At 49.7% G+C, this 27,974-nt stretch overlaps 1 protein-coding gene and 1 non-coding gene across 2 annotated transcripts; one reads left to right on the top strand and one right to left on the bottom strand.

Moving 5' to 3' along the window:
* The first annotated feature begins 779 nt into the window (after positions 1-779).
* Positions 780-27,950, top strand: TRIM27 (tripartite motif containing 27). Its single transcript, XM_055262829.2, has 8 exons — positions 780-1,919; positions 3,149-3,244; positions 6,989-7,219; positions 18,645-18,667; positions 21,240-21,355; positions 21,488-21,520; positions 23,067-23,093; positions 26,286-27,950. The coding sequence occupies exons 1-8, from the start codon at positions 1,500-1,502 to the stop codon at positions 26,879-26,881; spliced, it is 1,542 nt and encodes a 513-aa protein (XP_055118804.1). The 5' UTR covers positions 780-1,499; the 3' UTR covers positions 26,882-27,950.
* LOC129473922 (U6 spliceosomal RNA) lies at positions 16,348-16,450 on the bottom strand. Its single transcript, XR_008654432.2, has one exon. It is a non-coding gene; the product is annotated as a U6 spliceosomal RNA (small nuclear RNA).
* Positions 27,951-27,974: the final 24 nt, after the last annotated feature.

Genomic DNA, 27,974 nt, shown 5'->3' on the forward strand with positions numbered 1-27,974 from the left:
GGATAAGAAAGCAACATAAAAATGCTGGAGGTCTACTGGATGATGAGACAATGAGTATTCTGGGACTCCAAGACCCTGGGCCACCGCAGGATTCTTAGTCTCTCTATACTTCAGAAAGGAGCAAGCAATTTTTAGTTGCTACTCAGTACAACAACCCTATGTAGTGGGCATTTTATTACTATTTTAATGGATAAACAACCTTATGGTTCAAAAAGTAAAAGATGTAACGAAATCTACTTCTTACTGCGGTACAATTATCATCCCCATTTCACACGAGGAGAAACTGAGGTAAATGAATGGTAAACCAACTTGCTTGGGCACAAGTGAGAGGTAGCAGAACTGGGCTTGTTATTGACACACAGAAATGTTACCATCTGATAATGAAACTTTTCTTTTTCTAAACAAAACTCAAGTGCCTACAAATGGGGCTGTTTAATAAAAGGCCTCACTTATCAGGTGGGCTCAGTCGGTGACCCTCCTTATCCTCCAGCCTCCTGGGGAGGCCAGGTGTTTGCGCTCCCCAGCATCTACACAAAGCCAGCTTTCTTTCTTTCTTTTCTTTTTTTGAAACAGAGTCTCCCTCTGTCCCCCAGGCTGGAGTGTAGTGGCGATCTCGGGTCACTGCAACCTCCGCCTCCTGGGTTCAAGCGATTCTGCTGCCTCAGCCTCCTGAGTAGCTGGGACTACCGGCGCCTGCCCGGCTAATTTTTCTATTTTTAGTAGAGATGGGGTTTTACCATGTTGGCCAGGATAGTCTCGATCTCCTGACCTCGTGATCCACCCGCCTCTGCCTCCCAAATGCTGGGACTACAGGCGTGAGCCACTGCGCGCGGCCAAAGCCAGCTTTCTTTTGCAGGGGCCGAGACCTGGCACCAAGAGTAAATCCAACAAAAGACTAGTGGGCCCGGGCCCGGCAGCCGCAGAAGTTTATAGGCCCGGAGCGTGTGGCACCATCTGCTCTCGTGACCAGTGCCCTAGGCTAGAGCTTCGGCGAGATCCGCCCAAGGGAGAGTGGCGAAGTCTCCTCGGCCTTTCCAAGAGGAAACAGCTCAGGCCCCGAGGCCACGAAATATTGTCACTCGCTGGAAGCGCGGGCCAAGCCCCGCCCCCGCGAGCCGCCTCTTCCGCTCGCGCTGGGGTGGGGTTTACGCGGCCGCCGGGATCCGCTCGGACGCGGCCACGTTGTCTTGCGCGCTTTGCCCGCCTGGCCCTGAGACCCTGACCCTCAGCTACCCGTTCCTGCCCCACTAGCGTGGCCGCGAGCCTCTGTGCGCCGGCCGTATTCCCGCGCTCGTTTAGGGGGCACAGGCGCAGGGAGCGGCCGGGCCACTCTGAGCCTTCGGTGCGCGGGCGCGCTGGGATACGGGCCCGAGAGGCGCCGCCCTCCGTCCGCTCGGTGCCTCTTAGGAACAGCGAACCGGAGAGAGCGCCGGAGAGTTGGGCTCCGTGCAGAGCTCGGCGCCGGGGCCCATGCCCGTGCGCCCCCGCAGGCCGGCGCCATGGCCTCCGGGAGCGTGGCCGAGTGCCTGCAGCAGGAGACCACCTGCCCCGTGTGCCTGCAGTACTTTGCAGAGCCCATGATGCTCGACTGCGGCCATAACATCTGTTGCGCGTGCCTCGCCCGCTGCTGGGGCACGGCAGAGACTAACGTGTCGTGCCCGCAGTGCCGGGAGACCTTCCCGCAGAGGCACATGCGGCCCAACCGGCACCTGGCCAACGTGACCCAACTGGTGAAGCAGCTGCGCACCGAGCGGCCGTCGGGGCCCGGCGGCGAGATGGGCGTGTGCGAGAAGCACCGCGAGCCCCTGAAGCTGTACTGCGAGGAGGACCAGATGCCTATCTGCGTGGTGTGCGACCGCTCCCGCGAGCACCGCGGCCACAGCGTGCTGCCGCTCGAGGAGGCGGTGGAGGGCTTCAAGGTGAGGGCGCGGATCCGGGAGGGCGGGAGCGCGAGTCGGACAAAGGGAGGAGAGAGCCAAAGGGGCTTCCCTTTTTCCGCCTAGAAAATGGCTGAGCCGGACGTGTGGTTCACAGCCGTCATTTCCTCTCTGTCCGCTCCAGAGCCTCAGCACTCAGATTTGGAGGAAAACCTGTAGCCGGCGAGGAAGCCAGGAGTGTCCCCACCCCCACTCTCCTTTCTCTATTTACCCGCATGTTTCCTGTCTCACGGACACATGGTACACGGAGACATCCTTTTGACAGTATAAAAGTGCATAAAACCGCGTGCACATCGACAAGCTGCAGACACTCGTACTCCCATCGGCTCTCAGACAAAACGCAGTTGGACGTTAACTGATTTATGCCCATTCCTTAGTCTATAAGCATTTCCCCAGCACTTTCCTGCAATCCGTCCTGGTCTAGAAACTCACAGAAAAGAACAGCTTTTCGCTACTTGAGTAAGTCACTTAACCACTCTGAGACTCAGGAGATAACACAGTTATGAGGAATATTGTGGAATCATGTGACTCACAGAGCCCTTTGTGAACTGGCACAGCTAAACAGAAACGTGGAAACAAAGTATTACATATAAAACAGTTGTAAGGTGACCTTCAAGGAGTCCATGATACTGTGTATTTTCTGTATGTTGAGGGCTTCAGGAATGCGTACGCAATTATGTCCGTGTTTAAATATGAGTACATTCATGTGTAATCAATCACTTAACATTTATGGACCTTTCAGCTGTGTTATTTCATTCACTTTGGTGAGAACTCTTGAGTAGGTTGGGAAGATGGTGTTTGCCCATTTCACACGAGGGAAATAATGAGTCACGTTAACAGTGTGCCTATGTGGAAGAGCTACAATACAACATAGCTCTAAGCCTCCTACTCCAGTCACAGTTCCGCTAAGTCATGCAATATCCTACTAGGGACAGGTAGATGACTCGTTGTTTAAGATAGACAAATAGTCCTGACGAGGTAGCTGAGTGGTTGAAGCCACAGGCTGCTAAGATAGACACAGATTGCTAAAGGAGTGGTTTGTTGGCCCCTGCGCCCTGAGTCTTTCTCTTGTGGGTGGCAGTGTGGCCTAAGGACAAGTGCCAATTAGAGACTTGGCATCAGGTGTGTGGACTCCATGTGTGATAAGAAGTGCCATGCTGATGCTAAGGTCTACCTAATTTAGAACTGCCCATCTGTTTTGCTTTTCTCAGGAACAAATCCAGAACCAGCTCGACCATTTAAAAAGAGTGAAAGATTTAAAGAAGAGACGTCGGGCCCAGGGGGAACAGGCACGAGCTGAACTCTTGGTAAGGGTTGTTGGAATTCACAGTTGGTTCTGCTGGTCCTCCTCTCTTCTGTAGAGCTGATGTTAATTCCCTTAAACTTGTCCAGCATGTCACCCAGAACTTGTAGGTAGAGGTGGATCAACCGCACATGGCAGTGGGAACTCGCCTGGAGAACCAAGACATTCCCTTACTTTTGGGGAAAGCATGGAGAAGCCAAGTTTGGAACCCTTGGAAATCAGACCTGTCAGTTTACTTTAACCTGCTAACTGCGTAGACCAAGGTTGATCCTTGGCAAAGCTGAGATAGGTAAAATTATTAGATACAGTTAGCTTGCGTTGGTACCATTCTGCAGACAATTGCTAATAGTGGATTTGTGTAATCCCCACTGTTGCTTCTCTTTGGGTTATTCTCCTTTCTTTTTTTTTTTTTTTTTTTTTTTTTTTTGAGACGGAGTCTTGCTCTGTCTCCCAGGTGGGAGTGCAATGGCGCGATCTCGGCTCACTGCAAGCTCCGCCTCCCGGGTTCATGCCATTCTCCTGCCTCAGCCTCCCGAGTAGCTGGGACTACAGGCGCCCGCCAACACGTCCGGCTAATTTTTTGTATTTTTAGTAGAGATGGGGTTTCACTGTCTTAGCCAGGATGGTCTCGATCTCCTGACCTCGTGATCCGCCCGCCTCGGCCTCCCAAAGTGCTGGGATTACAGGCTTGAGCCACCGCGCCCGGCCGGGTTATTCTCCTTTCTTAACAATGCCTTAATTTTGAATTTTTTACTCTGCCCTCTTCCTCCAGTCTCTCAAGGCCTCAACAAGTGGCTGATGTGTTAATTTATATTAGGGGTATATGGGAATTTTTTTTTTTTTTTTTTTTTTTTTGGCCGGGTCTCACTCTGTCACCCAGGCTGGAGTGCAATGGGGAGGTTTTGGCTCACTGCAACCTCTGCCTCCCAGTTCAAGCGATTCTCCCAGCTCAGCCTCCCAGGTAGCTGAGGCTACAGGCGTATGCCAACAGACTCAGCTAATTTTTGTATTTTTAGTAGAGATGGGGTTTCACCATATTGCCCAGGCTGGTCTCCAACTCCTGACCTCAAGTGATCCACCTGCCTTGGCCTCCCAAAGTGCTGGGATTACAGGTGTGAGCCACTGCACCCAGCCCGGAATTTTGTTTTGAAAAGAAAAAAAAAAAAACAAGGCGGGGCATGGTGGCTCACGCCTGTAATCCCAGCACTCTGGGAGGCCGAGTTGGGCGGATCACCTGAGGTCAGGAGTTCAAGACCAGCCTGGCTGTGTGAAACCCTGTCTCTACTAAAAATACAAAAAATTAGCCAGGCGTGGTGGTGCACACCTGTAATCCCAGCTATTCAGGAGGCTGAGGCAGGAGAATTGCTTGAACCCGGGAGGCGGAGGTTGCAGTGAGCCAAGATCATGCCATTGCACTCCAGCCTGGGCAACAAGGGCGAAACTCCGTCTCAAGGAAAAAAAAAAAAAAACAGAAAAGTACAGAGACATTTATAAATTTATAATATGCATTTGTATATCCACCACTTAGGTGTTTAAAAATGTTTTTTGAGCAATAAATAAAACATTACCAATCTCTACCCACTAGAGGTATTTCTATCTGAAAAGTAAAGTCCCAGACTAGTAGAGTCTAGCGTCATTTTGTCAGTCCTGGTAGGGTGTAGTAAAGAACTTCTGGACCACGAACTCATTCCCATGGTGTCCTTAGATCCCACCACTTGCTCTGCCCACACAATCCACTGAGACTTCAGCTCTCTTTTTTGAAAATAGGTCTGATGGAGAATCGTCTCAGTGAGCCTAAGTGGACTCAAATCATTATGCACACGATGGCATCCTCTGTGGGAGGATTATCAAAGGGGAGAACAGCCCTTCTCTGAGAAATCAGGGCACCTGGACATGCTTCTAGGCTCTGACACTACTCTGTTGTATAGATGGAGTCATACAACCTCTATGGGCCTCAGTTTGCTCATCTGTGAAACAAGTCAGTTGGACTAGACTAGCAAGGCTAGTACTGCCTTTTTGTCCTCTACAATGGTGTGTGGGTATGTCTTTGGCTGTCTTCAGAAGAATCGAGTGATTGGAGAGGTTGGGCAGAAATGCTAAGTGTCTTACAATGCAAGAAACAGTCCCATGCCAGGCAGAATTGTCCTACCAAGGTGCCAGTAGCACCCCCTTTGAGAAACACTGAATTAGTTGATATTTAAGGATTGTTTCAGCCTTAATTTTTAATTTCTAAGATTATTTTATATAGTTTATGTCTTTGAAAGAATTACCCAGCTGACATGAAGTATGACCTTTGAAAAGGATTTACAGACAAAGACATATGTGCATAGTGAGTGTCTAAGAAGGGTGGTTAGAGGGATAGTCAGTAGGGGAAGGTTCTCAGGAGAAGCTGAGTTTGGAACAGGTGTTGGCACATTTTCTAAAAAGAGTCAGATAGTGAACATTTTTAGCTTTGTGGACTATATGGACTGTGTCACAGCTGATTAGCTCTGTTGTAGCTCAAAAGCAGCCATTGCGAATACGTAAATGCAGGGCATGGCTATGTCCAATACAACTTCACTTGACTCCTTTGGAGCTCGTTGCTGGCTCCTTGTTTACTTATTTATTTATTTTGAGACAGAGTTTCGCTCTTGTTGCCCAGGCTGGAGTGCAATGGCGCGATCTCGGCTCACTGCAACCTCCGCCTCCCGGGTTCAAGCGATTCTCCTGCCTCAGTCTCCTGAGTAGCTGGGATTACAGGCATGCACCACCACCCCAGCTAATTTTGTATTTTTAGTAGAGATGGTGTTTCTCCATGTTGGTTAGGCTGGTCTTGAACTCCCGACCTAAGGTGATCCGCCCACCTCGGCCTCCCAAAGTGCTGGGATTACAAACGTGAGCCACCATGCCCGGCCTGGCTCCTTGTTTAGAACAAAAGTTTATAATAGAGTCCTGTTGGTCGTGGGGGTGGGGTGAAGAACAAAGGACAGTAAGTTATGGCAAACAAATCAGCACCAAGAGTGAATCATGGGGAGACCACCTCTCCCCCTCCCACCCAAAGCTAGAGACAGCAGTTGGTGAACACCCATGAAGGGCAGACAGCGGGTATGGATTACATATGAAGGGCCCAGGGAAATTGGGCAAGGAAACTTATTGGTTGTTCCATCCTCCATAGGGGACATATCTGACCCTGTCACTTTCCTGTGTGACAATCTTCCATGCTTCCCAGTTGGGATAGAGTCCTTACCCCCAGCCTCCCAGGCCAGGCATGACAAGGCCTTACCTTTTCTGGTCCCTTCGCTCAACACTTATGTGCTCCAGCCAGATAGCACCATTTGCTTTCTCTCCCCACTCTTTTACCTGTGCCATTTCTTCTGCCTGGAAAGGTTTCCCGCTCATTGCCTATGTGGTGAACTCTTGTTCATCACATAAACATTGTGTGAAATTGCTTCTGTGAAGATGGTACCAGTTTCTTTCATTGCAGGCTGTCACCCTGTCTTTAATTACCCATCCATGACTACATATTATCACATGAACATGACTCACTTCTCTGAGTTACTTGAGAACAGGGACTATGTCTTAATAATCACTGGGATAATTCAGTTCCTGGGCATTATATATCCAGTCAGTAAAGACTGGAAATAATGAGTTAGCACTGTGCTTGTTTTATCCATAATGAGGTCTTGGGGTACGTGGTCACGGGAGAACTATGAAGGCCCTAGAAATGAGCCATTTTTCTCTTTACTGCCTTTCCCTGTCATCTGCATAGAGCCTAACCCAGATGGAGAGGGAGAAGATTGTTTGGGAGTTTGAGCAGCTGTATCACTCCTTAAAGGAGCATGAGTATCGCCTCCTGGCCCGCCTTGAGGAGCTAGACTTGGCCATCTACAATAGCATCAATGGTGCCATCACCCAGTTCTCTTGCAACATCTCCCACCTCAGCAGCCTGATCGCTCAGCTAGAAGAGAAGCAGCAGCAGCCCACCAGGGAGCTCCTGCAGGTAAGGCTTGCAGAGCCCTGCCAGAGCAGCACCCACTCAAAATATCCTCCCTTCTCCTTTGCCAAGTAGTATCCAGGACCCCCTGTCTTTTTAACTCTGCAGGAATAGCAAGAGCTTGCCAAACTCTATATTGTGACCTTGGAAGGAAACTGTGTAAACTAGAAGTTCTGGTTCACACAAGTTGAATTAGTCAATTGCATTGTCTCATGGAAATGGCAAAAAGAAGACCTGGTGCTTGTGCCTGCCCAGCACTGACAAGTGGTCTGATTACAGGCAAGGCTTTCAACCTTTTTGGGCCTCAGTGACCTCATTTGTTCAATAATGAGGGGCTTAGACCACATGTCATTCAAAGAGTCTCCTCACTCCAGTATCTTGTAGTTTTAACGTATTACTATAGTCACAAAACAATGAACACTTGAGCAGGAGTGGTCAGGTTAACTGAGCAGTCCTGTGGTTTAACCTTGGTAGAGCAGGTGATAAAGCTGCAGCAGACTACAGGAAATGAGCTAATGCCTGTCTGTCATTTGCTCATTCAGTGCATATTAATTATTTGCTTTGTGTCAGGCACTATTCTAGGCACTGGGATTAAGTGCCAAATAAGCTTTCCTGAATTATATTTTAGTGTGGCGATCAGACAGTTCTTATAGGTATTTGATAAAAGCCATTAAAAATGGATGATGGCAGGCCAGGTGTGGTGGCTCACACCTGTAATCCCAGCATTTTGGGGGGCCAAGGCGGGTGGATCACAAGGTCTAGGAGTTCAAGACCAGCCTGGCCAAGATGGTGAAACCCCATCTCCACTAAAAATACAAAAACTAGCCAGGCATGGCCGTGTGCCTGTAGTCCCAGCTACACGGGAGGCTGAAGCAAGGACTTGCCCGAAACCAGGAGGAGGAGGTTGCAGTGAGCCAAGATCGCACCACTGCACTCCAGCCTGGGCAACAGAACGAGACTCTGTCTCAAAAAAAAAATAAAAATAAAAATGGATGATGGCATAGGGCAAGGGTCAGCAAATTATGGTTCATCACCTGTTTTTGTGTGTCCTGGGCAATAAGTATGGTTTTTTTTTTTTTTTTCTGAGACAGAGTCTTACCCTGTCGCCCAGGCTGGAGTGCAGTGGCGCGATCTCAGCTCACTGCAACCTCTGCCCTTCGAGTTCAAGCGATTCTCCTGCCTCGTCGTCCCGAGTAGCTGGGATTACGGGCATGCGCCACCGTGCCCAGCTAATTTTTTGTATTTTTAATAGAGACGGGGGTTTCACCATGTTGCCCAGGATGGTCTTGAACTCCTGACCTCGTGATCCACCAGCCTCGGCCTCCCAAAGTGCTGGGATTATAGGCGTGAGCCACCGCGCCTGGCCATAAGTATGGTTTTTACATTTTAATTTTAATTTAATATTATTTATTTATTTTGAGACTGAGTCTTGCTCTGTTGCCCAGGTTGGAGTGCAGTGGTGTGATCTTGGTTCACTGCAGCCTCCGCCTCCTGGGTTCAAGCGATTCTCCTGCCTCAACCTCCTGAGTGGCTGAGATTACAGGTGCACACCACCACGCCTGGCTAATTTTTGTATTTTTAGTAGAGGTGGGGTTTCACCGTGTTGGTCAGGCTGGTCTTGAACTCCTGACCTCGTGATCTGCCCTCCTCGGCCTCCCAAAGTGTTGGGATTACAGGTGTGAGCCACGGCGCCCGGCCAGTTTACATTTTTAAATGGTAAAAATCAGAAAAATGTATTTCTTTTTTTCTTCCTCTTTTTTTTATTTTTTATTTTTGAGACGAAGCAAGGAGGGAGTCGACAACATAGTAATGCAGTTGAGGTCAAATAATATCAAAGCTGATACCCATTTGATTCAATAACATGACCATCATTGGTGACCATATGTAGAACTACCACAATGGAATAATTGGGGCAGGAGCCACATTAGGGGGAGTTGAGTAGTGACTAGATCGGGTGACTGGAGACTACACAAGTAGATGACTATTTCAAGTACAGCTGTTAAGGGGATGTAATGAAATACTTAGAGATGAGACAGGATTATGGAGTTTTATCTGGAGGGGTTAGTTAAAGAAACTAGAAGTTAGACATATTTTCAAAATACATATGGAAAGGAGTCTATGTTGCAAAGTTTCCAGGTGAGGGAGAACACCGAAGCCACAAGAAACCATATACTGGCCGGGCCCGGTGGCTCATGCCTGTAATCCCAGCACTTTGGGAGGCCGAGGTGGGCAGATCACCTGAGGTCGGGAGATCGAGACCAGCCTGACCAACATGGAGAAACCCCATCCCTACTAAAAATACAAAATTAGCCAGGTTTGGTGGCGCATGCTTGTAATCCCAGCTACTCAGGAGGCTGAGGCAGGAGAATCGCTTGAACCTGGGAGACGATGGTTGCAGTGAGCCGAGATGGCGCCATTGCACTCCAGCCTGGGCAACAAGAGCGAAACCCTGTCTCAAAAAGAAAAAAAAAAAGAAGGAAGAAAGAAACCATGTGCTGATCAGCAATGTGCAGTTCCTGAGAAGGCAGGCAGAAATGAGAACTAAAGTACATATGCCAGGAATTAGTTTCAGAGAGTCTTCTGTTGTATGGGAAGAAATGATTGTTTCAGAGTATGGGAAAGACAGTCGGTCCACGAGAACTAGTAGGAGTATTTGGTCAGTGCACATCTATTTATAGTGTAACCATTCTGCCCTGCTGTGTAACTTTCTATTTTTTTTTTTTTTTTTTTTTTTTGAGACAGAGTCTTGCTCTGTTGCCCAGGCTGGAGTGCAGTGGTGCGATCTTGGCTCACTGCAACATCCCCCTCCCAAGTTCAAGCAATTAAGTAAGCAGATGGTCAGTCTCGTCCAGGATTGGGGTTTTGCAAGATGGACTTGAAATTTTTTTTTTTTTTTTTTTTTTTTTTTATTAATTTTTTTTGCATACAAAAACAATAAACATTTTCTAAAAATACATACAAACAAAAAGATGCGTATCAAACATATTAGGAAGGTTGCACATGGGAAGTCGGGGAATAGAAATGGGGGTGGGAGTTAAAATAAATGAGAGAGGGACTTTATATGGATCAGTGATAATAACTCAATCCTCTATTTGACAAAGAAGAGGGAGAAGGAAGAGGAAGAAAAAGAAAGTGGGATAAAGGATCAGAAAGGGAGGAAAATAGAAAAAATTAGAGTATGACTCCAGGGTAGACCTGTTTTGTTGTCATTGAGTTGGTTGGTTGGTTTGTCTGTTGTATTCTTCATGTTTCGCCAAGTTGGCCAGACTGGTCTCGAACTCCTAGTCCGAAGTGATCAACCCGCCTCGCCCCCTAGAGTGCCGGGACCACAGGCGTGAGCCACCACGTCCAGCCCCCACATTGCTTCTGGCCTCCGTGGTAGACCTCCCAGACGGAGCGGCCAGGCAGAGGAGCTCCTCACTTCTACCCAGACACGGGGCGGCCGGGCAGAGGGGCTCCTCACTTCCCAGACGGGGCGGCCAGGCAGAGACGCTCCTCACTTCTTCCCAGACGATAGGTGGCCGGGCAGAGGCGCTCCTCACTTCCCAGACGATGGGTGGCCGGGCAGAGGCGCTCCTCATCTCCCAGACGATGGGTGTCCGGGCAGAGGCACTCCTCACTTCCCAGATGGGGCAGCCGGGCAGAGGCGCTCCTCACTTTCCAGACGATGGGTGGCCGGGCAGAGGCGCTCCTCACCTCCCAGACGATGGGTGGCCTGGCAGAGGCGCTCCTCACCTCCCAGACGATGGGTGGCCGGGCAGAGGCGCTCCTCACCTCCCAGACGGGGCGGCCGGGCAGAGGCGCTCCTCACTTCTTCCCGGACGGGGCGGCCGGGCAGAGGCGCTCCTCACTTCTTCCCGGACGGGGCGGCCGGGCAGAGGCGCTCCTCACTTCCCAGACGGTGGGTGGCCGGGCAGAGGCGCTCCTCACTTCCCAGACGATGGGTGGCTGTGCAGAGGCGCTCCTCACTTCTTCCCGGATGGGGCGCCCGGGCAGAGGCGCTCCTCATTTCTTCCCGGACGGGGCGGCCGGGCAGAGGCGCTCCTCACTTCCCAGACGGGGCAGCCGGGCAGAGGCGCTCCTCACTTCTTCCCGGACGGGGCGGCCGGGCAGAGGCGCTCCTCACTTCCCAGACGGGGCGGCCGGGCAGAGGCGCTCCTCACTTCTTCCCGGACGGGGCGGCCGGGCAGAGGCGCTCCTCACTTCTTCCCGGACGGGGCGGCCGGGCAGAGGCGCTCCTCACTTCTTCCCGGACGGGGCGGCCGGGCAGAGGCGCTCCTCACTTCTTCCTGGACGGGGCGGCCGGGCAGAGGCGCTCCTCACTTCTTCCCGGACGGGGCGGCCGGGCAGAGGCGCTGCTCACTTCCCAGACGGGGCGGCCGGGCAGAGGCGCTCCTCACTTCTTCCCGGACGGGGCGGCCGGGCAGAGGCGCTCCTCACTTCTTCCCGGACGGGGCGGCCGGGCAGAGGCGCTCCTCACTTCTTCCCGGACGGGGCGGCCGGGCAGAGGCGCTCCTCACTTCTTCCCGGACGGGGCGGCCGGGCAGAGGCGCTGCTCACTTCCCAGACGGGGCGGCCGGGTAGGGGCGCTCCTCACTTCCCAGACGGGGCGGCCGGGCAGAGGCGCTCCTCACTTCCCAGACGGGGCGGCCGGGCAGAGGCGCTCCTCACTTCCCAGACGGTGGGTGGCCGGGCAGAGGCGCTCCTCACTTCCCAGACGATGGGTGACCGGGCAGAGGCGCTCCTCACTTCTTCCCGGACGGGGCGGCCGGGCAGAGGCACTCCTCACTTCTTCCCGGACGGGGCGGCCGGGCAGAGGCGCTCCTCACTTCTTCCCGGACGGGGCGCCCGGGCAGAGGCGCTCCTCACTTCTTCCCGGACGGGGCGGCCGGGCAGAGGCGCTCCTCACTTCTTCCCGGACGGGGGCGGCCGGGCAGAGGCGCTCCTCACTTCTTCCCGGACGGGGCGGCCGGGCAGAGGCGCTCCTCACTTCTTCCCGGATGGGGCAGCCGGGCAGAGGCGCTCCTCACTTCTTCCCGGGCGGGGCGGCCGGGCAGAGGCGCTCCTCACTTCTTCCCGGACGGGGCGGCCGGGCGGAGGCGCTCCTCACTTCCCAGACGATGGGTGGCCGGGCAGAGGTGCTCCTCACTTCCCAAACGGTGGGTGGCCGGGCAGAGGCGCTCCTCACTTCCCAGACGGTGGGTGGCCGGGCAGAGGCGCTCCTCACTTCCCAGACGGTGGGTGGCCGGGCAGAGGGGCTCCTCACTTCCCAGACGGTGGGTGGCCGGGCAGAGGGGCTCCTCACTTCCCAGACGGTGGGTGGCCGGGCAGAGGCGCTCCTCACTTCCCAGACGGTGGGTGGCCGGGCAGAGGGGCTCCTCACTTCCCAGACGGTGGGTGGCCGGGCAGAGGGGCTCCTCACTTCCCAGACGGTGGGTGGCCGGGCAGAGGCGCTCCTCACTTCCCAGACGGTGGGTGGCCGGGCAGAGGCGCTCCTCACTTCCCAGACGGTGGGTGGCCGGGCAGAGGCGCTCCTCACTTCCCAGACGGTGGGTGGCCGGGCAGAGGCGCTCCTCTCTTCCCAGACGGTGGGTGGCCGGGCAGAGGTGCTCCTCACTTCCCAGACGGGGCGGCCGGGCAGAGGCACTGCTCACTTCCCAGACGGGGCGGCCGGGTAGAGGCGCTCCTCACTTCCCAGACGGGGCGGCCGGGCAGAGGCGCTCCTCACTTCTTCCCGGACGGGGCGGCCGGGCAGAGGCGCTCCTCACTTCTTCCCGGACGGGGGCGGCCGGGCAGAGGCGCTCCTCACTTCTTCCCGGATGGGGCGGCCGGGCAGAGGCGCTCCTCACTTCTTCCCGGGCGGGGCGGCCGGGCAGAGGCGCTCCTCACTTCTTCCCGGGCGGGGCAGCCGGGCAGAGGCGCTCCTCACTTCTTCCCGGACGGGGCGGCCGGGCGGAGGCGCTCCTCACTTCCCAGACGATGGGTGGCCGGGCAGAGGCGCTCCTCACTTCCCAGACGGTGGGTGGCCGGGCAGAGGCGCTCCTCACTTCCCAGACGGTGGGTGGCCGGGCAGAGGCGCTCCTCACTTCCCAGACGGTGGGTGGCCGGGCAGAGGGGCTCCTCACTTCCCAGACGGTGGGTGGCCGGGCAGAGGCGCTCCTCACTTCCCAGACGGTGGGTGGCCGGGCAGAGGGGCTCCTCACTTCCCAGACGGTGGGTGGCCGGGCAGAGGCGCTCCTCACTTCCCAGACGGTGGGTGGCCGGGCAGAGGCGCTCCTCACTTCCCAGACGGTGGGTGGCCGGGCAGAGGCGCTCCTCACTTCCCAGACGGTGAGTGGCCGGGCAGAGGCACTGCTCACTTCCCAGACGGGGCGGCCGGGTAGAGGCGCTCCTCACTTCCCAGACGGGGCGGCCGGTCAGAGGCGCTCCTCACTTCCCAGACGGTGGGTGGCCGGGCAGAGGCGCTCCTCACTTCCCAGACGATGGGTGGCCGGGCAGAGGCGCTCCTCACTTCTTCCCGGACGGGGCGGCCGGGCAGAGGCGCTCCTCACTTCTTCCCGGACGGGGCGGCCGGGCAGAGGCGCTCCTCACTTCTTCCCGGGCGGGGCGGCCGGGCAGAGGCGCTCCTCACTTCTTCCCGGGCGGGGCGGCCGGGCAGAGGCGCTCCTCACTTCTTCCCGGGCGGGGCGGCCGGGCAGAGGCGCTCCTCACTTCCCAGACGATGGGTGGCCGGGCAGAGGCGCTCCTCACTTTCCAGACGGTGGGTGGCCGGGCAGAGGCGCTCCTCACTTCCCAGACGGTGGGTGGCCGGGCAGAGGCGCTCCTCACTTCCCAGACGGTGGGTGGCCGGGCAGAGGCGCTCCTCACTTCCCAGACGGTGGGTGGCCGGGCAGAGGCGCTCCTCACCTCCCAGACGGGGCGGCCGGGCAGAGGCGCTCCTCACCTCCCAGACGGGGCGGCCGGGCAGAGGTGCTCCTCACCTCCCAGACGGGGCGGCCGGGCAGAGGCGCTCCCCACCTTCCAGATGGGGCGGCGGCCGGGCAGGGGCTGCAATCCCAGCACCCTGGCAGGCCAAGGCAGGCGGCCGGGGGGTAGAGGCTGCCGCGAGGCCAGACCACGCCACCGCCCTCCAGCCCGGGCAACACCGAGCACTGGGTGAGCGAGACTCCGTCTGTAGTCCCAGTACCTCGGGAGGCTGAGGCGGGCAGAGCACTCGGCGTCAGGAGCTGGCGACCAGCGTGGCCAAGATGGCGAACGCGTGCCTGCATCCAAAGGAGAAAAGGCAGGCAGCGGTGGCGGGCGCCGGTAGTCCCAGGCAGTCCGTGGCGCGGGCAGCAGCAAGCCGAGTAGATTGTAGCCTGGGCCAGAGAGGGAAAGAAAGAAAGAAAGAAAGAAAGAAAGAGAGGGAGGGAGGGAGGAAGGAAGGAAGGAAGGAAAGAAATTTTTTTTTTTTCCTTAGTTTTTATTGTTGTTTGAGACAGGGTCTCACTCTGAAACCCAGGCCGGAGTGCAGTGACATGATCATGGCTCACCGCAGCCTTGACCTCCCAGACTAAGATGATCCTCCCACCTCAGCCTCCCAAGTAGCTGGGACTACAGTTGTAAACCACCATGCTTGCCTAATTTTTGTAATTTTTGTAGAGATGGAGTTTTGCCATGTTGCCTCGGCTGTTCTTGAACTCCTGGGCTCAAGCAGTCCATCTGCCTCAGCCTCCCAAAGTGCTAGGATTACAGGTGTGAGCCACTACATCCAGCCTTCTTCATTTTTTTAATTGTAAAATGTACGTAACCTAAATTTCACCATTTTAAAGTGTAAAACTGGCACAAAGTAGCATTTAGTAAATCCACAGTGTTGTACAATTATCAACCACTCTCTGGATCTAAAACACTTTTACCACCCAAAAGGAAACCTAACACTATTAAGCAATCACTCCTCATTTCCTTCTACCCCTAACTCCTGACTCTATGGATTAGTCTATTCTAGATATTAGATATAATTGAAATCATACAGTACGTAGCCTTTTTCTTTCACTTAGCATACTTTTTTTTTTTTTGAGGCAGAGTTTCACTCTTGTTGCCCAGGCTGGAGTGTAATGGCACAATCTCGGCTCACTGCAACCTCTGCCTCCCAGGTTCAAGCGATTCCCCTGCCTCAGCCTTTCGAGCAGTTGGTATTACAGGCATGCGCCACCACGTCTGGCTAATTTTGTATTTTTAATAGAGACGGGGTTTCTCCATGTTGGTCAGGCTAGTCTCAAACTCCCGACTTCAGGTGATCCACCCGCCTCAGCCTCCCAAAGTGTTGAGATTACAGGTGTGAGCCACCACCCCCGGCCTGTGGATAACTTAGCATACTTTTTTTTTTTTTTTTTTTTTTTTTTGAGACGGAGTCTTTCTCTGTCCCCCAGACTGGAGTGCAGTGGCGCGATCTTGGCTCACCGCAACCTCCACCTCCTGGGTTCACACCATTCTCCTGCCTCAGCCTCCCAAGTAGCTGGGACTACAGGCGCCCGCCAACACGCCCGGCTAATTTTTTTTTGTATTTTTAGTAGAGACGAGGTTTCACCGTGTTAGCCAGGATGGTCTCGATCTCCTGACCTCGTGATCCGCCCGCCTCGGCCTCCCAAAGTGCTGGGATTACAGGCTTGAGCCACCACGCCCGGCCAACTTAGCATACTTTTTTAAAGATTCATTCATATTGTAATATGTTTCAGTACTGGCCGGGCACGGTGGCTCACGCCTGTAATCCCAGCACTTCGGGAGGCCAAGGTGGGCAGATCACGAGGTCAGGAGTTCAAGACCAGCCCAGCCAACATGGTGAAACCCCATCCCTACTAAAAATACAAAAATCAGCCAGGCGTGGTGGCGCATGCCTGTAATCCCAGCTATTCAGGAGGCTGAGGCAGGAGAATCACTTGAACCTGGGAGGTGGAGGTTGTGAGCCGAGATCGCACCATTGCACTCCAGCCTATGCAGTAGAGTGAGACTCCACTGTTTCAGTACTTTATTTCTCTTTATGGCTGAATAATATTTCATTGTATGGATATATGATATGTTTTGTTTATTCATCAATCGATGGGCATTTTGGTTGTTTGCACCTTTCGGCTATTGTGAATAGTGCTGCTGTGAACATTAAAAGTAGAAAATGATTCACAACTTTGTGTGTTATCCTTGTGCGGGAGCCATGCTAATCTTCTGTGCATGGTTCCCATTTGAGGATACCTGCTGCTGAAGCAAGCGCCATAATTAAGATTTTAAAACCTTTTTTTTTTTTTTTGAGACAAAGTCTCACTCTGTTGCCCAGGCTGGAGTGCAGTGGCACAATCTCAGCTCACTGCAGCTTCCACCTCCTGAGTGAGTCTCCTGCCTCAGCCTCCCGAGTAGCTAGGATTACAGGCACACACCACTACACCTAGCTAATTTTTGTGTTTTTGGTAGAGATGGGGTTTCACCATGTTGGCCAGGCTGGTCTTGAACTCCTGACCTCAGGTGATCTGCCTACCTTGGCCTCCCAAAGTGCTGATATAATAGACATGAGCTACTGCGCCTGGTCTAAAGCTTCTTTTTTTCTTTTTTTTTTTTTTTTTTTAAGAATTTTTTTTAAACAGATGGAACATGAAACTGAAGGTGGATGATGAGGAAAGTAGAGAAAGAAAGAAGTCATGGACTCAATAAGGGAGGAGGGGCTCCATGAATATCAAAAAGTGTTTATGCTGGAAGTCACTGAAAAGCAGGATAAATATTACTTAATGGGGCAATACGGAGGCATTCCCATTGAGATCAGAAACAGGCCAGATGCCCAGTATCATTTATCTCTATTTAACACTGCATTAAAGGTTGTAACCAGTTCAGTTAAATAAAATAATTATAGGTATACAAATTGGGAAAGAAGTTAACATACAGAAATCAGCAGCCTTCATATGCCAGATAGCAGCCACTAGAAGACATATTAGAAGAGAACATGCTGTTTCCATTTGCAAAAAAAAAAAAACAAAAAAAGCAAGTGATAAAATTATCTGAGAGTAAATTTATAAGAAATATACAAAAACCTATGTGGAAAAAATTATAAAACATTCAAACATTCCTGAAAGACACAAAATAAACTTGAAAAAATAAAAGAGATATCACTTGTTCTTTGATAAGACAGGGAAAGCAAGTTGTCCTTCACATTCATAAATGCAGTTTGTTTCTTTTTTTTTTTTTCTGTTACTCAGATATATTGTGTAGTGAAGTCTCGGATTTCAGTGTAACCATCACCCAGGTAGTGTACATTGTACCCATTAAGTAATCTCTTATCCCTCATCCCCCCTCCCAACCTTGCAATTTCAACAAAAATACCAACAAGCTCTTTTTCTGGATCTAGACAAATTGACAGTCAACTTCAGATAGAAAAATAAGCACTTAATAATATGCACATATAAAATAAGCACATATTATTATGTGCTTATTTTTCTGGGATAGCCTGGTTGCAGTGACTCACACCTGTAATCCCAGTACTTTGGGAGGCCGAGGCAGGTGGATCACCTTAGGTCAGGAGTTCGAGACCAGCCTGGCCAACATGGCAAAACCCCGTCGCTATTAAAAATCCAAAAATTAGCCAGGTGTGGTGGCACGTGCCTGTAATCTCAGCTACCTGGGAGGCTGAGGCAGGAGAATCTCTTGAACCCGCAGGTGGGGGTTGCAGTGAGCTGAGATCGCACCATTGCACTCCAGCCTGGGAGGCAGATCAAGACTCTGTCTCAAAAAAAAAAAAAAAAAAAAAAAAAAGCTGGGCTAGATCACTAGAGCCCAAGAGGTTGAGCCTGCAGTGAGCTATGATTGCACCGCTGCACTCCAGCGTGGGCAACAGAGCAAGACTCTGTCTTAAAAAAAAAAAAAAAAATAGGTGGGCTACACTGTGAAAGAAGAGCTCTGAGGGAGAACTGGCCCTACTAGATATTACACCATATTTTAAAGCCCATATAATTAAAGCAGTTGGTATTAGTACAAGAAAAAAGCGCACACACATTGTAACCAGTCAAAAGATGGTATTAAAATTGAATATTTGCCACAATTATCACAAATACAAGTGATAGTTCTAACATAAAAAGACCTTTTAAGTACTGAGAGAGAAAAGACCAAAATTCTAGAGAAAAATGAGTTAAAGGCACAAATAGGCAAGCTGCAAAAGACATAAATTGCTTTGTGAACATGTGAAAAAATGCTCAGCTGTACTTACAATAAGAGAAATGGAAACTAAAACCACACTAAGATACCATTTCTTACTGCCTGCCTTTTAGCTCCTCAACACTGAGTTATGTTCCAGTGATCGTTTTCTCCCTAATTTCTCCCATGAGAGCAAGTCTGTAATTGGTTTTTCAACAAACATCAGTGAAAGAAAACTGAAGTTATGAATGACTTCTCATGGTTTTTTTTTTCCTTTCTCTTGCAGGACATTGGGGACACATTGAGCAGGTATAGTTTTCTGTTTCCCTAGTGTTAAATCAAATATGAGAAGACTGTCTCCTTCACATTTGTAAATCCTGAAAGGAGCCCTGAGCCTGAGGATGGACATCTTATCAAATTGACACATATCCCTGAAGAGAGTCACTAGTATACAAAGAATTAGATGAACCACAGCTCTACTCAGTAAAATTCAGGAAGTAGGGGGTTCACGTGGGAGGCTGCTGGTGGATTAGGGAGATGAAGACACTTCCATGGAGAGGGTGTGGCCTTACAGGGACCTGGGCTGAATATAAGGGTAGTTTATGTCTGTTGCTTCCTATACATTTCAGAATCCTTTCCCCCTTCATTATCTCATTTTTTTTTTTTTCTATAATGGGGAAATAAAGCCTAAGAAAGGTGTGACTGGCCTGGATTTACATAATTATTGATGAGCCACCTGGATTCTGGCTCTTATTCTTACTCTTGCTATTTCTCTATGTTCCATCAAAAAAAAAAAAAAAAGGAAGAACTCCCTGGCAGCTGGAACAAGATCAAAGAGGGAGAGCTTGGAGGGGGCAGTAAGCCAGGGCAAAGCTGTTTTGCAGGATGGATGACGAGGCAAGTGGGATGGGCCTTGGGAACCTCATGTTTGGTGCAAGAATGCCTTCAGGGGTGGAAACTGACTTTGAGGAAGCTGTACTGTGAAGGTGATTAACACCCTGAATGGTGAAAACCTTCTAAAGCAAAATGCAGCTTGACTATGTGGGAACATTTAAGGAGATTGGGGAGGTCCTTATAGATGGGGCAGTTTGGCTGGGAGGCCTGTGTTGATAGAATCATGTTGATGGAATTGAGGTTCCTGAGGGACCCTAGGATGGAGATAAGATGGAGTTCATACCAGTCCCAGCCAGATGACCCAAGCAAATAATACTGTTACCTGCTACTTTATGATGCCAGTCTAGCTCTGACCTAACGTACAGAGTTAGCTGCCTCAGACCCTAGCAGTTTGTGACATTAAGGATTGAATTTGGCTATATAAGATAGGAAACCCAAAATTTTATTGGCTTAAGGCTTAAACATAATAAAAGAAATGTGCAGGTTGGGTGCGGTGGCTCACACCTGTAATCCCAGCATTTTGGGAGGCCAAGGCAGGTGGGTCACCTGAGGTCAGGAGTTCGAGACCAGCCTGACCAACATGGTGAAACCCCGTTTCTACTAAAAATACAAAAATTAGCTGGGTGTGGTGGTGCATGCCCAGTTACTTGGGAGGTTGAGGCAGGAGAATTGCTCAAACTCGGGTGGCAGAGGTTGCAGTGAGCTGAGATCATGCTACTGCACTCCAGCCTGGGCGACACAGCCTGACTCCGTCTCAAAAAAAAAGTTAAGAAATGTGCAGGTAGGTAGTCTGTGGCTAGTATAGTAACTCCAGTGATCCTCAGAGACTCAGGTTTCTTCCCATTCACTGTTCTACCATCCCTAAGGTATGGTCCTCATACAGTCCATGATAGCTGGTAGAATGCCAACCAAGAAGAAGGAGATAAGTCACATCACATTACTTTTTTTTCTTCTTTTTTTTTTCATTTTTATTTTTTGTAGAGGCAGGGTCTCACCATGTTGCCCAGGCTAGTCTTGAACTCCTAGCCTCAAAGCAATTCTCCCACCTTGGCCTCCGAAAGTGTTGGGATTGCAGGCATGAGCCACTGTTCCCAGTCGTGTTACTTTTTTAAGTAGACTTCTCAAAACACCATGAGATACATTTTACCTCTCATAGGCCAGAACTTAGTCACAAGGTCACATCTAGCTATGAGGGACTGGGTAGCTGTGAGCCATAAAAGGCAGAAGTTGGCAGAAGGGGTATGGGATAGGCAACTGGCAGTCTTTGCTATAGACATCCTTGCAGGGCTAGGGAATTGGGTATTGTACCCCACAGTGCCTTCATTCTCTCCATATTTGGGAACCTGAGAATTCGGGTTAATTGCCCACCATAAATATCAAGGACTGTCATGGAATCTCGTGCTTTCTGGCAAAGTCAGCCTCATATGTAATTCCGTAAATCTTTTTGAGTACTTAATATTTGAAAAGCTGTGAGCTAGGTGCTTTAGGGGGGTATGAGAATGAGTACAATATCTACCCTATTTTGGTCTAGAGGATCATAGCTCAGGAAGAGAAGGTAGGAAAAGCTGTAGTGGCTGATTTTAAAGACTGTCCATGTACGCTAGACAGTTTAGCTTGGCCCCTGTCCTAGTTCCTGGAAGGTCATGGAATTGGGAAAAATAATTTACTCGGGCCGGACGCGGTAGCTTATGCCTGTAATCCCAGCACTTTGGGAGGCCGAGGCAGGAGGATCACCTGAGGTCAGGAGTTCGAGACCAGCCTGACCAATAATGGAGACACCCCATCTCTACTAAAAATACAAAATTAGCTGGGTATGGTGGCACATGCCTGTAATCCCAGCTACTCAGGAGGCTGAGGCAGGAGAATCGCTTGAACCTGGGAGGCGGAGGTTGCGGTGAGCTGAGATGGCACCATTGCACTCCAGCCTGGGCAACGAGCGAAACTCCATCTCAAAAAAAAAAAATTTACTCATGTTTTTTAAATTTAGGGCTGAAAGAATCAGGATTCCTGAACCTTGGATCACACCTCCAGATTTGCAAGAGAAAATCCACATTTTTGCCCAAAAATGTCTATTCTTGACGGAGAGTCTAAAGCAGTTCACAGGTAAAGTGAGGAGAGGTGTCATGAGGGGAAATGGATTTATACTCAGTATCTGCATATTGCCTGATGAAAGGATATATTTTCCAGCCAGATAGTGGGATGCAAACTGAATATTTTCTTGTTTTCTTTTCTTAGAAAAAATGCAGTCAGATATGGAGAAAATCCAAGGTAAATTTATCTACCTACTGGGCTTTTGATGTAAAGTTGCTTGGAAAAAAGAACACCTGCACTGAAAGTGGGAAACATGGGATAAGGGTGATACCCATTGGCCAGCCGTCCCTGATATTTTACATCTTCCCTTTGGTCTTAATTAATTTTCTTAATTAACAGCCTCTTGTTCTAATTTGAAGTCTGTTAACTGTATTTAGTCAATTCTGAATCTGCATTGATGGAGGAGAAAAATAAGCCATCCAAAAATTAATCAATCTAGAATTAATTTGATTGTTTACTTCGGAAAGAATGAACAAAAACTACCTTGGATACGTTTCACTTGAGCCAGTGTTTATCATTTTAATTTACTGAGTTCCTACTGCTTGTGGGCACAGGTGCCAGCTCGGGCTGGAGGAATCGAGCAGCGCTGACAGGCAGCACCACCAGGGACGTGGTTAAGAGCGGGCAGTCAGGAGTCAGGCCGCCTGGGTTCTGGGCCTGCCTCTACCACTTAGTAAGGATTCAACAAGTAATTTCCTCATCTGTAACAGAACAGTAATAGTTCTTACCTCCTAAGTTTTAAGAATTAAGGTTAGTTACCATTTCTAACAGTTCTAGAATAGAACCTGAGACATAAATAAGTCCTATATTTATGTTTATTAAATCGTTCTAGGCATTTGGAGAAGCTTTTCCAAATTAAAATTTTTCTGCTCACGAGCCACGTTCAGTAAAGAGTTGGCCATATATTATTCCACCCAGGAATACTAAAATTCCTGGGCAGTCTGCTGGGTTCTGAAATCCTTATATGTAGGTAAACCCTTCTCTTAATTATTAGAAATTACAAACCCCCACAATCTTTGATAATTTTCTGTTTTATATATGCTGGGTTCTTATTTGCATTGCATCTATTCAGATACATACTTTTCGGGGCATCTAGCAACATAGAGCTAGTAGATACATGTCCTCTACAAGCAAGACAAATGGGGAGAAACTCCACTCAATACAGTGGGTAATACCAGAAGTGGTTAGTTCAGGCATGACTTTCCTTGATCTGGCTCTTCTTTTCTTGCCACTTAAAAGGCTTAATGGGATAATGTGTGAAAAATTCTGTTTCAACCATAAAGTGCCTTATAAATGAATGGTCATGTTTACACCAGAGTGTCAGTGAGTGTCACTTGAGCCATTCAGCTCTCGTACACAGATGACTTACGAAACTCAAAAGTTATGTATGACGTGGGGTTGGAACCACGTTTCCCTCTGCAAAATCAGCCGACTCACTGGAAGGTGGAATTCTTGATCTTGGCTCAGTTTGATCCCATATTCTACAAGTCTCAGGCATGTGGTTATCCCTGTACTTAAGATTCCCAATCCCTCTCCCCTTAAAGCTTTTGGTTGGATGATAGAGCCATACATCATATAAAAAAATTAGTGCATGACTGACAACAGAGGTTCTGGGGTTTCTGGTGGAGACCACTGCTTTATGATGACTAGCCAAAGCCCCCTCAGTTATGTATTTCCTGGAAACCCTCATGACTTCCATAACTTTTCTCTTTTATTCTTTCAGAATTAAGAGAGGCTCAGTTATACTCAGGTAGGTGATGAGAGACAAAACCATATAGAGTAAGGAGTAAAAATCCTTGTGAACCTAACTACTATTATGAATGATTTGGAAATTGCTTAGATTTGGATTCTTTAGGTTACATGTATAAAGATGATACACAACAACCACAAAAATCCTCAGTTGTTTCTATGCGTTAACAGTATCTTTGGGCCGGGCGCGGTGGCTCACGCTTGTAATCCCAGCACTTTGGGAGGCCGAGGCGGGCGGATCACGAGGTCAGGAGATCGAGACCACGGTGAAACCCCGTCTCTACTAAAAATACAAAAAATTAGCCGGGCGTGGTGGCGGGCGCCTGTAGTCCCAGCTACTCGGAGAGGCTGAGGCAGGAGAATGGCGTGAACCCGGGAGGCGGAGCTTGCGGTGAGCCGAGATTGCGCCACTGCACTCCAGCCTGGGTGACAGAGCGAGACTCCATCTCAAAAAAAAAAAAAAAAAACAGTATCTTTGCCTCCTGAAATGCCTCAGAGCTGAAGCCATAGGGTAAAATCAATCTCAGGTGTTAAAGCAGGATTATAGGGTGGAAACCACAGTTCCCCAAAAGTAGAACAGAGCTGGTACACTAGTACACTGCTCTGCCTGCCCAGCTTCAGGGTCAAACCATGGTTTGTGACAAGCAGGACTGATTGAGCTCCACTATTACTCTTGAGTGCTAGAGGAAGTCTAGGAGTCTTGTGTCATCCCATCACTGTGCCTCAGAGCAAAGTTTGAAACTCCCCTTCCCCCTCACAACCACTTTCACCCTACTGTAGAGCCTGGGTTAATTTAACATTGCAGAAGTACTCAAATCTAAGGTGTATTCGTCCCACAGTCACAGTCACCTTCTGTTATGAAGTGTCCTCTAAATGAAGAGAAGGACTTTACATACAGTGGATCTGCAGTCCTGGGTGTGCACTGGCTCTGATCCATATTTAATTTCAACAAGTATTAACTGAGTACTTTGCTTGTATCCTACACTGCCTAATGTGCAGGGTATTTTAGAGGAACAGAAAAGCGTAAGTCATCCTACTCTTCGGGTTTACATTGTCTGGTTGGAGGTATACCCATGACACAAGAAGAAGGTAGGCAACTGTTGTAGACAGATTGTTGAACCAGGAGCCAAGGGTTCTGCGGTTCTTGGTTACCTCTGCCAGTTGCCTGTCTTCTGTGAGAGTAAAAATTTGTGGGCTTAAATTTCTGAGGGGTAATGTTTGGGACTCTTCCTCCTGAACAAGATGTGAGGAGCAAATGAGAGAATACATACCAGTATTTTTATGTATTTATTTTATTGATTTTAATTTTTTAAATTTTTTATTATTATTCATTTTAGAGGCAGGTTCTCTGTTGCCCAGGCTGGTGTGCAGTGGCATGGTGATAGCTTGCTGCAGCCTCATTCTCCTGGGCTCAAGTGATCCTCCTGCCTCAGCCTCCTGAGTAGCTGGAATTACAGGCATGCACCACCATGCTTGCCTAATTTTTTTACTTTTATTTTTTGTAGAGACAGGGTCTCAAACTCCTGTATGCAAGCAGTCCTCTTGCCTCAGCTTCCCAAAGTGCTGAGATTACAGGCATGAGCCACATACCTAGCCCATTATCAGTGTTTTTGAAGCAGGAAAACACTTGATAGCAAGATGCTGTAATACTAAATGCCAGAGGAGATGACATGGGTCATACACAGTTTTAGATTTCAGAACAGGAAGAGTGTAATGGCCTGGGCAGATTAAGGAAAACTTGGAGGATGAGTGTCTTGGACTGGACGTTAGAAGAAGATGAATAGAGCTTTGATCTGCAGAGTAAAGATCTTATAGAATGGATAAAAGAGTGATTTGGACTGGGTGTAGTGGCTCACGCCTGTAGTCCTAACACTTTGGGAGGCTGAAATGGGAAGTCTGCTTGAGCCCGGGAGATGAAGTCTGCAGTGAGCCATGATTACGCCACTGTACTACAGTCTGGGTGACAGAGTGAGACCTCATCTCAAAAAATAAGAAAAAGTAAAAAATAATTTTAAAAGAGTGATTTAAAAGGTAAGCATACCAATACAGGTTCCCAGTCCCTTACCCACAGTTCTAAAATCCCAAATCTCTGAAAGTCAAAACCTTTTTCATTATTTTGTAGGAAATTAATTATAGCATCAAAACCTGAATTTATGTGGTACCGTTTAGAGTCTTTATCCTTCATTATGTAAACATGCATGGATCTCACAGCAGATCTATTAATATTTCATTATAGAATGCTGCACCAGACCCTGCCTAAAACCTGTAATATTCTGAATTCTGTGAAACTTGGGGCCCCTGGAGTTTTCAGAATAAGGGATGATGAGCGTGTAAGAAGACCTCAATTCAGCATATCAGCCAGGCACAGTGGCTCATGCCTGAAATCACATTGCTTTGGGAAGTTGAGGTGGGAGGATTGCTTGAGGCCAAGAATTCGAGACCATCCTGGGCAACATAGTAAGACCTCATCTCTACAAAAAATTTTTAAAAATTAGCCAGGGTGAGCCGGGCGCGGTGGCTCACGCCTGTAATCCCAGCACTTTGGGAGGCTGAGGCGGGTGGATCACGAGGTCAGGAGATCGAGACCACGGTGAAACCCCGTCTCTACTAAAAATACAAAAAAAAAATTAGCCGGGCGTGGTGGCGGGCGCCTGTAGTCCCAGCTACTCGGAGAGGCTGAGGCAGGAGAATGGCGTGAACCCGGGAGGCGGAGCTTGCAGTGAGCCGAGATTGCGCCACTGCACTCCAGCCTGGGTGACAGAGCAAGACTCCGTCTCAAAAAAAAAAAATTAGCCAGGGTGGTAGGTGCACACCTATGGTCCCAGCTACTTGGGAGTCTTAGGCAGGAGAATCACCTGAGCCCAGGAGTTTGGGGTTACAATGAACTATGACCACACCACTGTGCTCCAGCCTAGGCAACAGAGCAAGACCCTATCTCTTAAAATCAGTTCATAATGTTTCAGATGTGAAAGAAAAGATACGGGGCTAAAATTCTGTATTTTCAGTGTATTCTGGTAACCAGCTAATCCAAGCAGTAATTTTTGAAATGTGAAGTTTAGAATATATTTTAAATAAAATACATGCAACCTCTAGTGGGAACCTCTTATTCTTGGGAAGGTAGTAGAAAGGCGCTGGGTGTTCTAGAATAGGTTCTCCTGGCCCGCGGCTGACTGTCTTCTTTTTGTCTCTGCAGTGGACGTGACTCTGGACCCAGACACAGCCTACCCCAGCCTGATCCTCTCTGATAATCTGCGGCAAGTGCGGTACAGTTACCTCCAACAGGACCTGCCTGACAACCCTGAGAGGTTCAATCTGTTTCCCTGTGTCTTGGGCTCTCCGTGCTTCATCGCTGGGAGACATTATTGGGAGGTAGAGGTGGGAGATAAAGCCAAGTGGACCATAGGTGTCTGTGAAGACTCAGTGTGCAGAAAAGGTGGAGTAACCTCAGCCCCCCAGAATGGATTCTGGGCAGTGTCTTTGTGGTATGGGAAAGAATATTGGGCTCTTACCTCCCCAATGACTGCCCTCCCCCTGCGGACCCCGCTCCAGCGGGTGGGGATTTTCTTGGACTATGATGCTGGTGAGGTCTCCTTCTACAACGTGACAGAGAGGTGTCACACCTTCACTTTCTCTCATGCTACCTTTTGTGGGCCTGTCCGGCCCTACTTCAGTCTGAGTTACTCGGGAGGGAAAAGCGCAGCTCCTCTGATCATCTGCCCCATGAGTGGGATAGATGGGTTTTCTGGCCATGTTGGGAATCATGGTCATTCCATGGAGACTTCCCCTTGAGGAGGTGAATTCAGGCCAAAAGGGCTGTTGGCTGTAATCCTACGCCAGGCACAAGGCATCTTGTTGCCTTGCCACGTCCTGTCACAGCTGGGTATCCTTACCATGTTCCACGCCCTTGCAGTGGGAGACAGGATGTCCATGTTCTCTACCATCCTTTTCCTTCCCATGCAGATTGTGAAATGTAATGAGATGTATCAAGATATCCTAGAAATAAAAACCAGATGTCCACCTCCAGTGTTTCACACTTTCTGGTTTTACACATTGCTGGAAGGATAAAGAGTATGGATAATCTTTGGATTTGGAGAGACATTCAAGATACTTCCAGCTTCTTGGCTCAGCCTGGCTTCCTCTGGTTCAGCCCCACATAATGATTATGGCGATTTGCTGTCATTTCTGGGCTAGGGCTCCTTTCTAACAACCTAGACTGGAACAAGGCCCTGTCAGCATGGCTCCCTTTATCCCAGTTTTTCCTCTGGGAACAGTACCTCTGCCCCTGATTCCCAATCTGCCATAGTTTTATTAACTCCATTAAAGAAGCCTGTATGTGTTTTGGTTAAGTTACAGTTATTTTACAATAATAGTGGGTAATGGCCCCACCTCTGTTATGAGATAATGTTCTAATCAATGTCTCTGCCTTTGTATCTTTTCTGAGGGCTTTGTCTGCTCCCTTCATTCTAATGAAAGGTGTATTCTAGTGCTGGGTGCATATCATCCAGGATAATATTCTGCCCATCTCCATCCTCTGTTACTAGATCCCTTACCAGTCACATTTGTGGACTGGTGGCCAGTCGTATACCATCCCTGGAAGGATTCTGGGACAATATTCCAGGGATTCATTCACTTCTTGGGTCCTTTTCTCCATTTCCTTTGGGGGAAGGGGGAATTGACCATTCTTAAGTGCATACTATCAAGGGGCAGCTCCATCCCCATGGCCATTGGATCATGAGACACTCTGAAGTCAGAAGGCTGGGGCAGATGATTTCGAGCAAGCCCCCATGATGGTTCTCACTCCTGCTTCTCTTTGGGTACATGCCCCTCTGTTTAAAAATAAAGTGAACATGGATGTTTACATTGTTGTTGATTTCTGGGTATT

Source organism: Symphalangus syndactylus, chromosome 23 (assembly GCF_028878055.3).
Source record: "Symphalangus syndactylus isolate Jambi chromosome 23, NHGRI_mSymSyn1-v2.1_pri, whole genome shotgun sequence".
NCBI classification, from domain to species: domain Eukaryota; kingdom Metazoa; phylum Chordata; class Mammalia; order Primates; family Hylobatidae; genus Symphalangus; species Symphalangus syndactylus.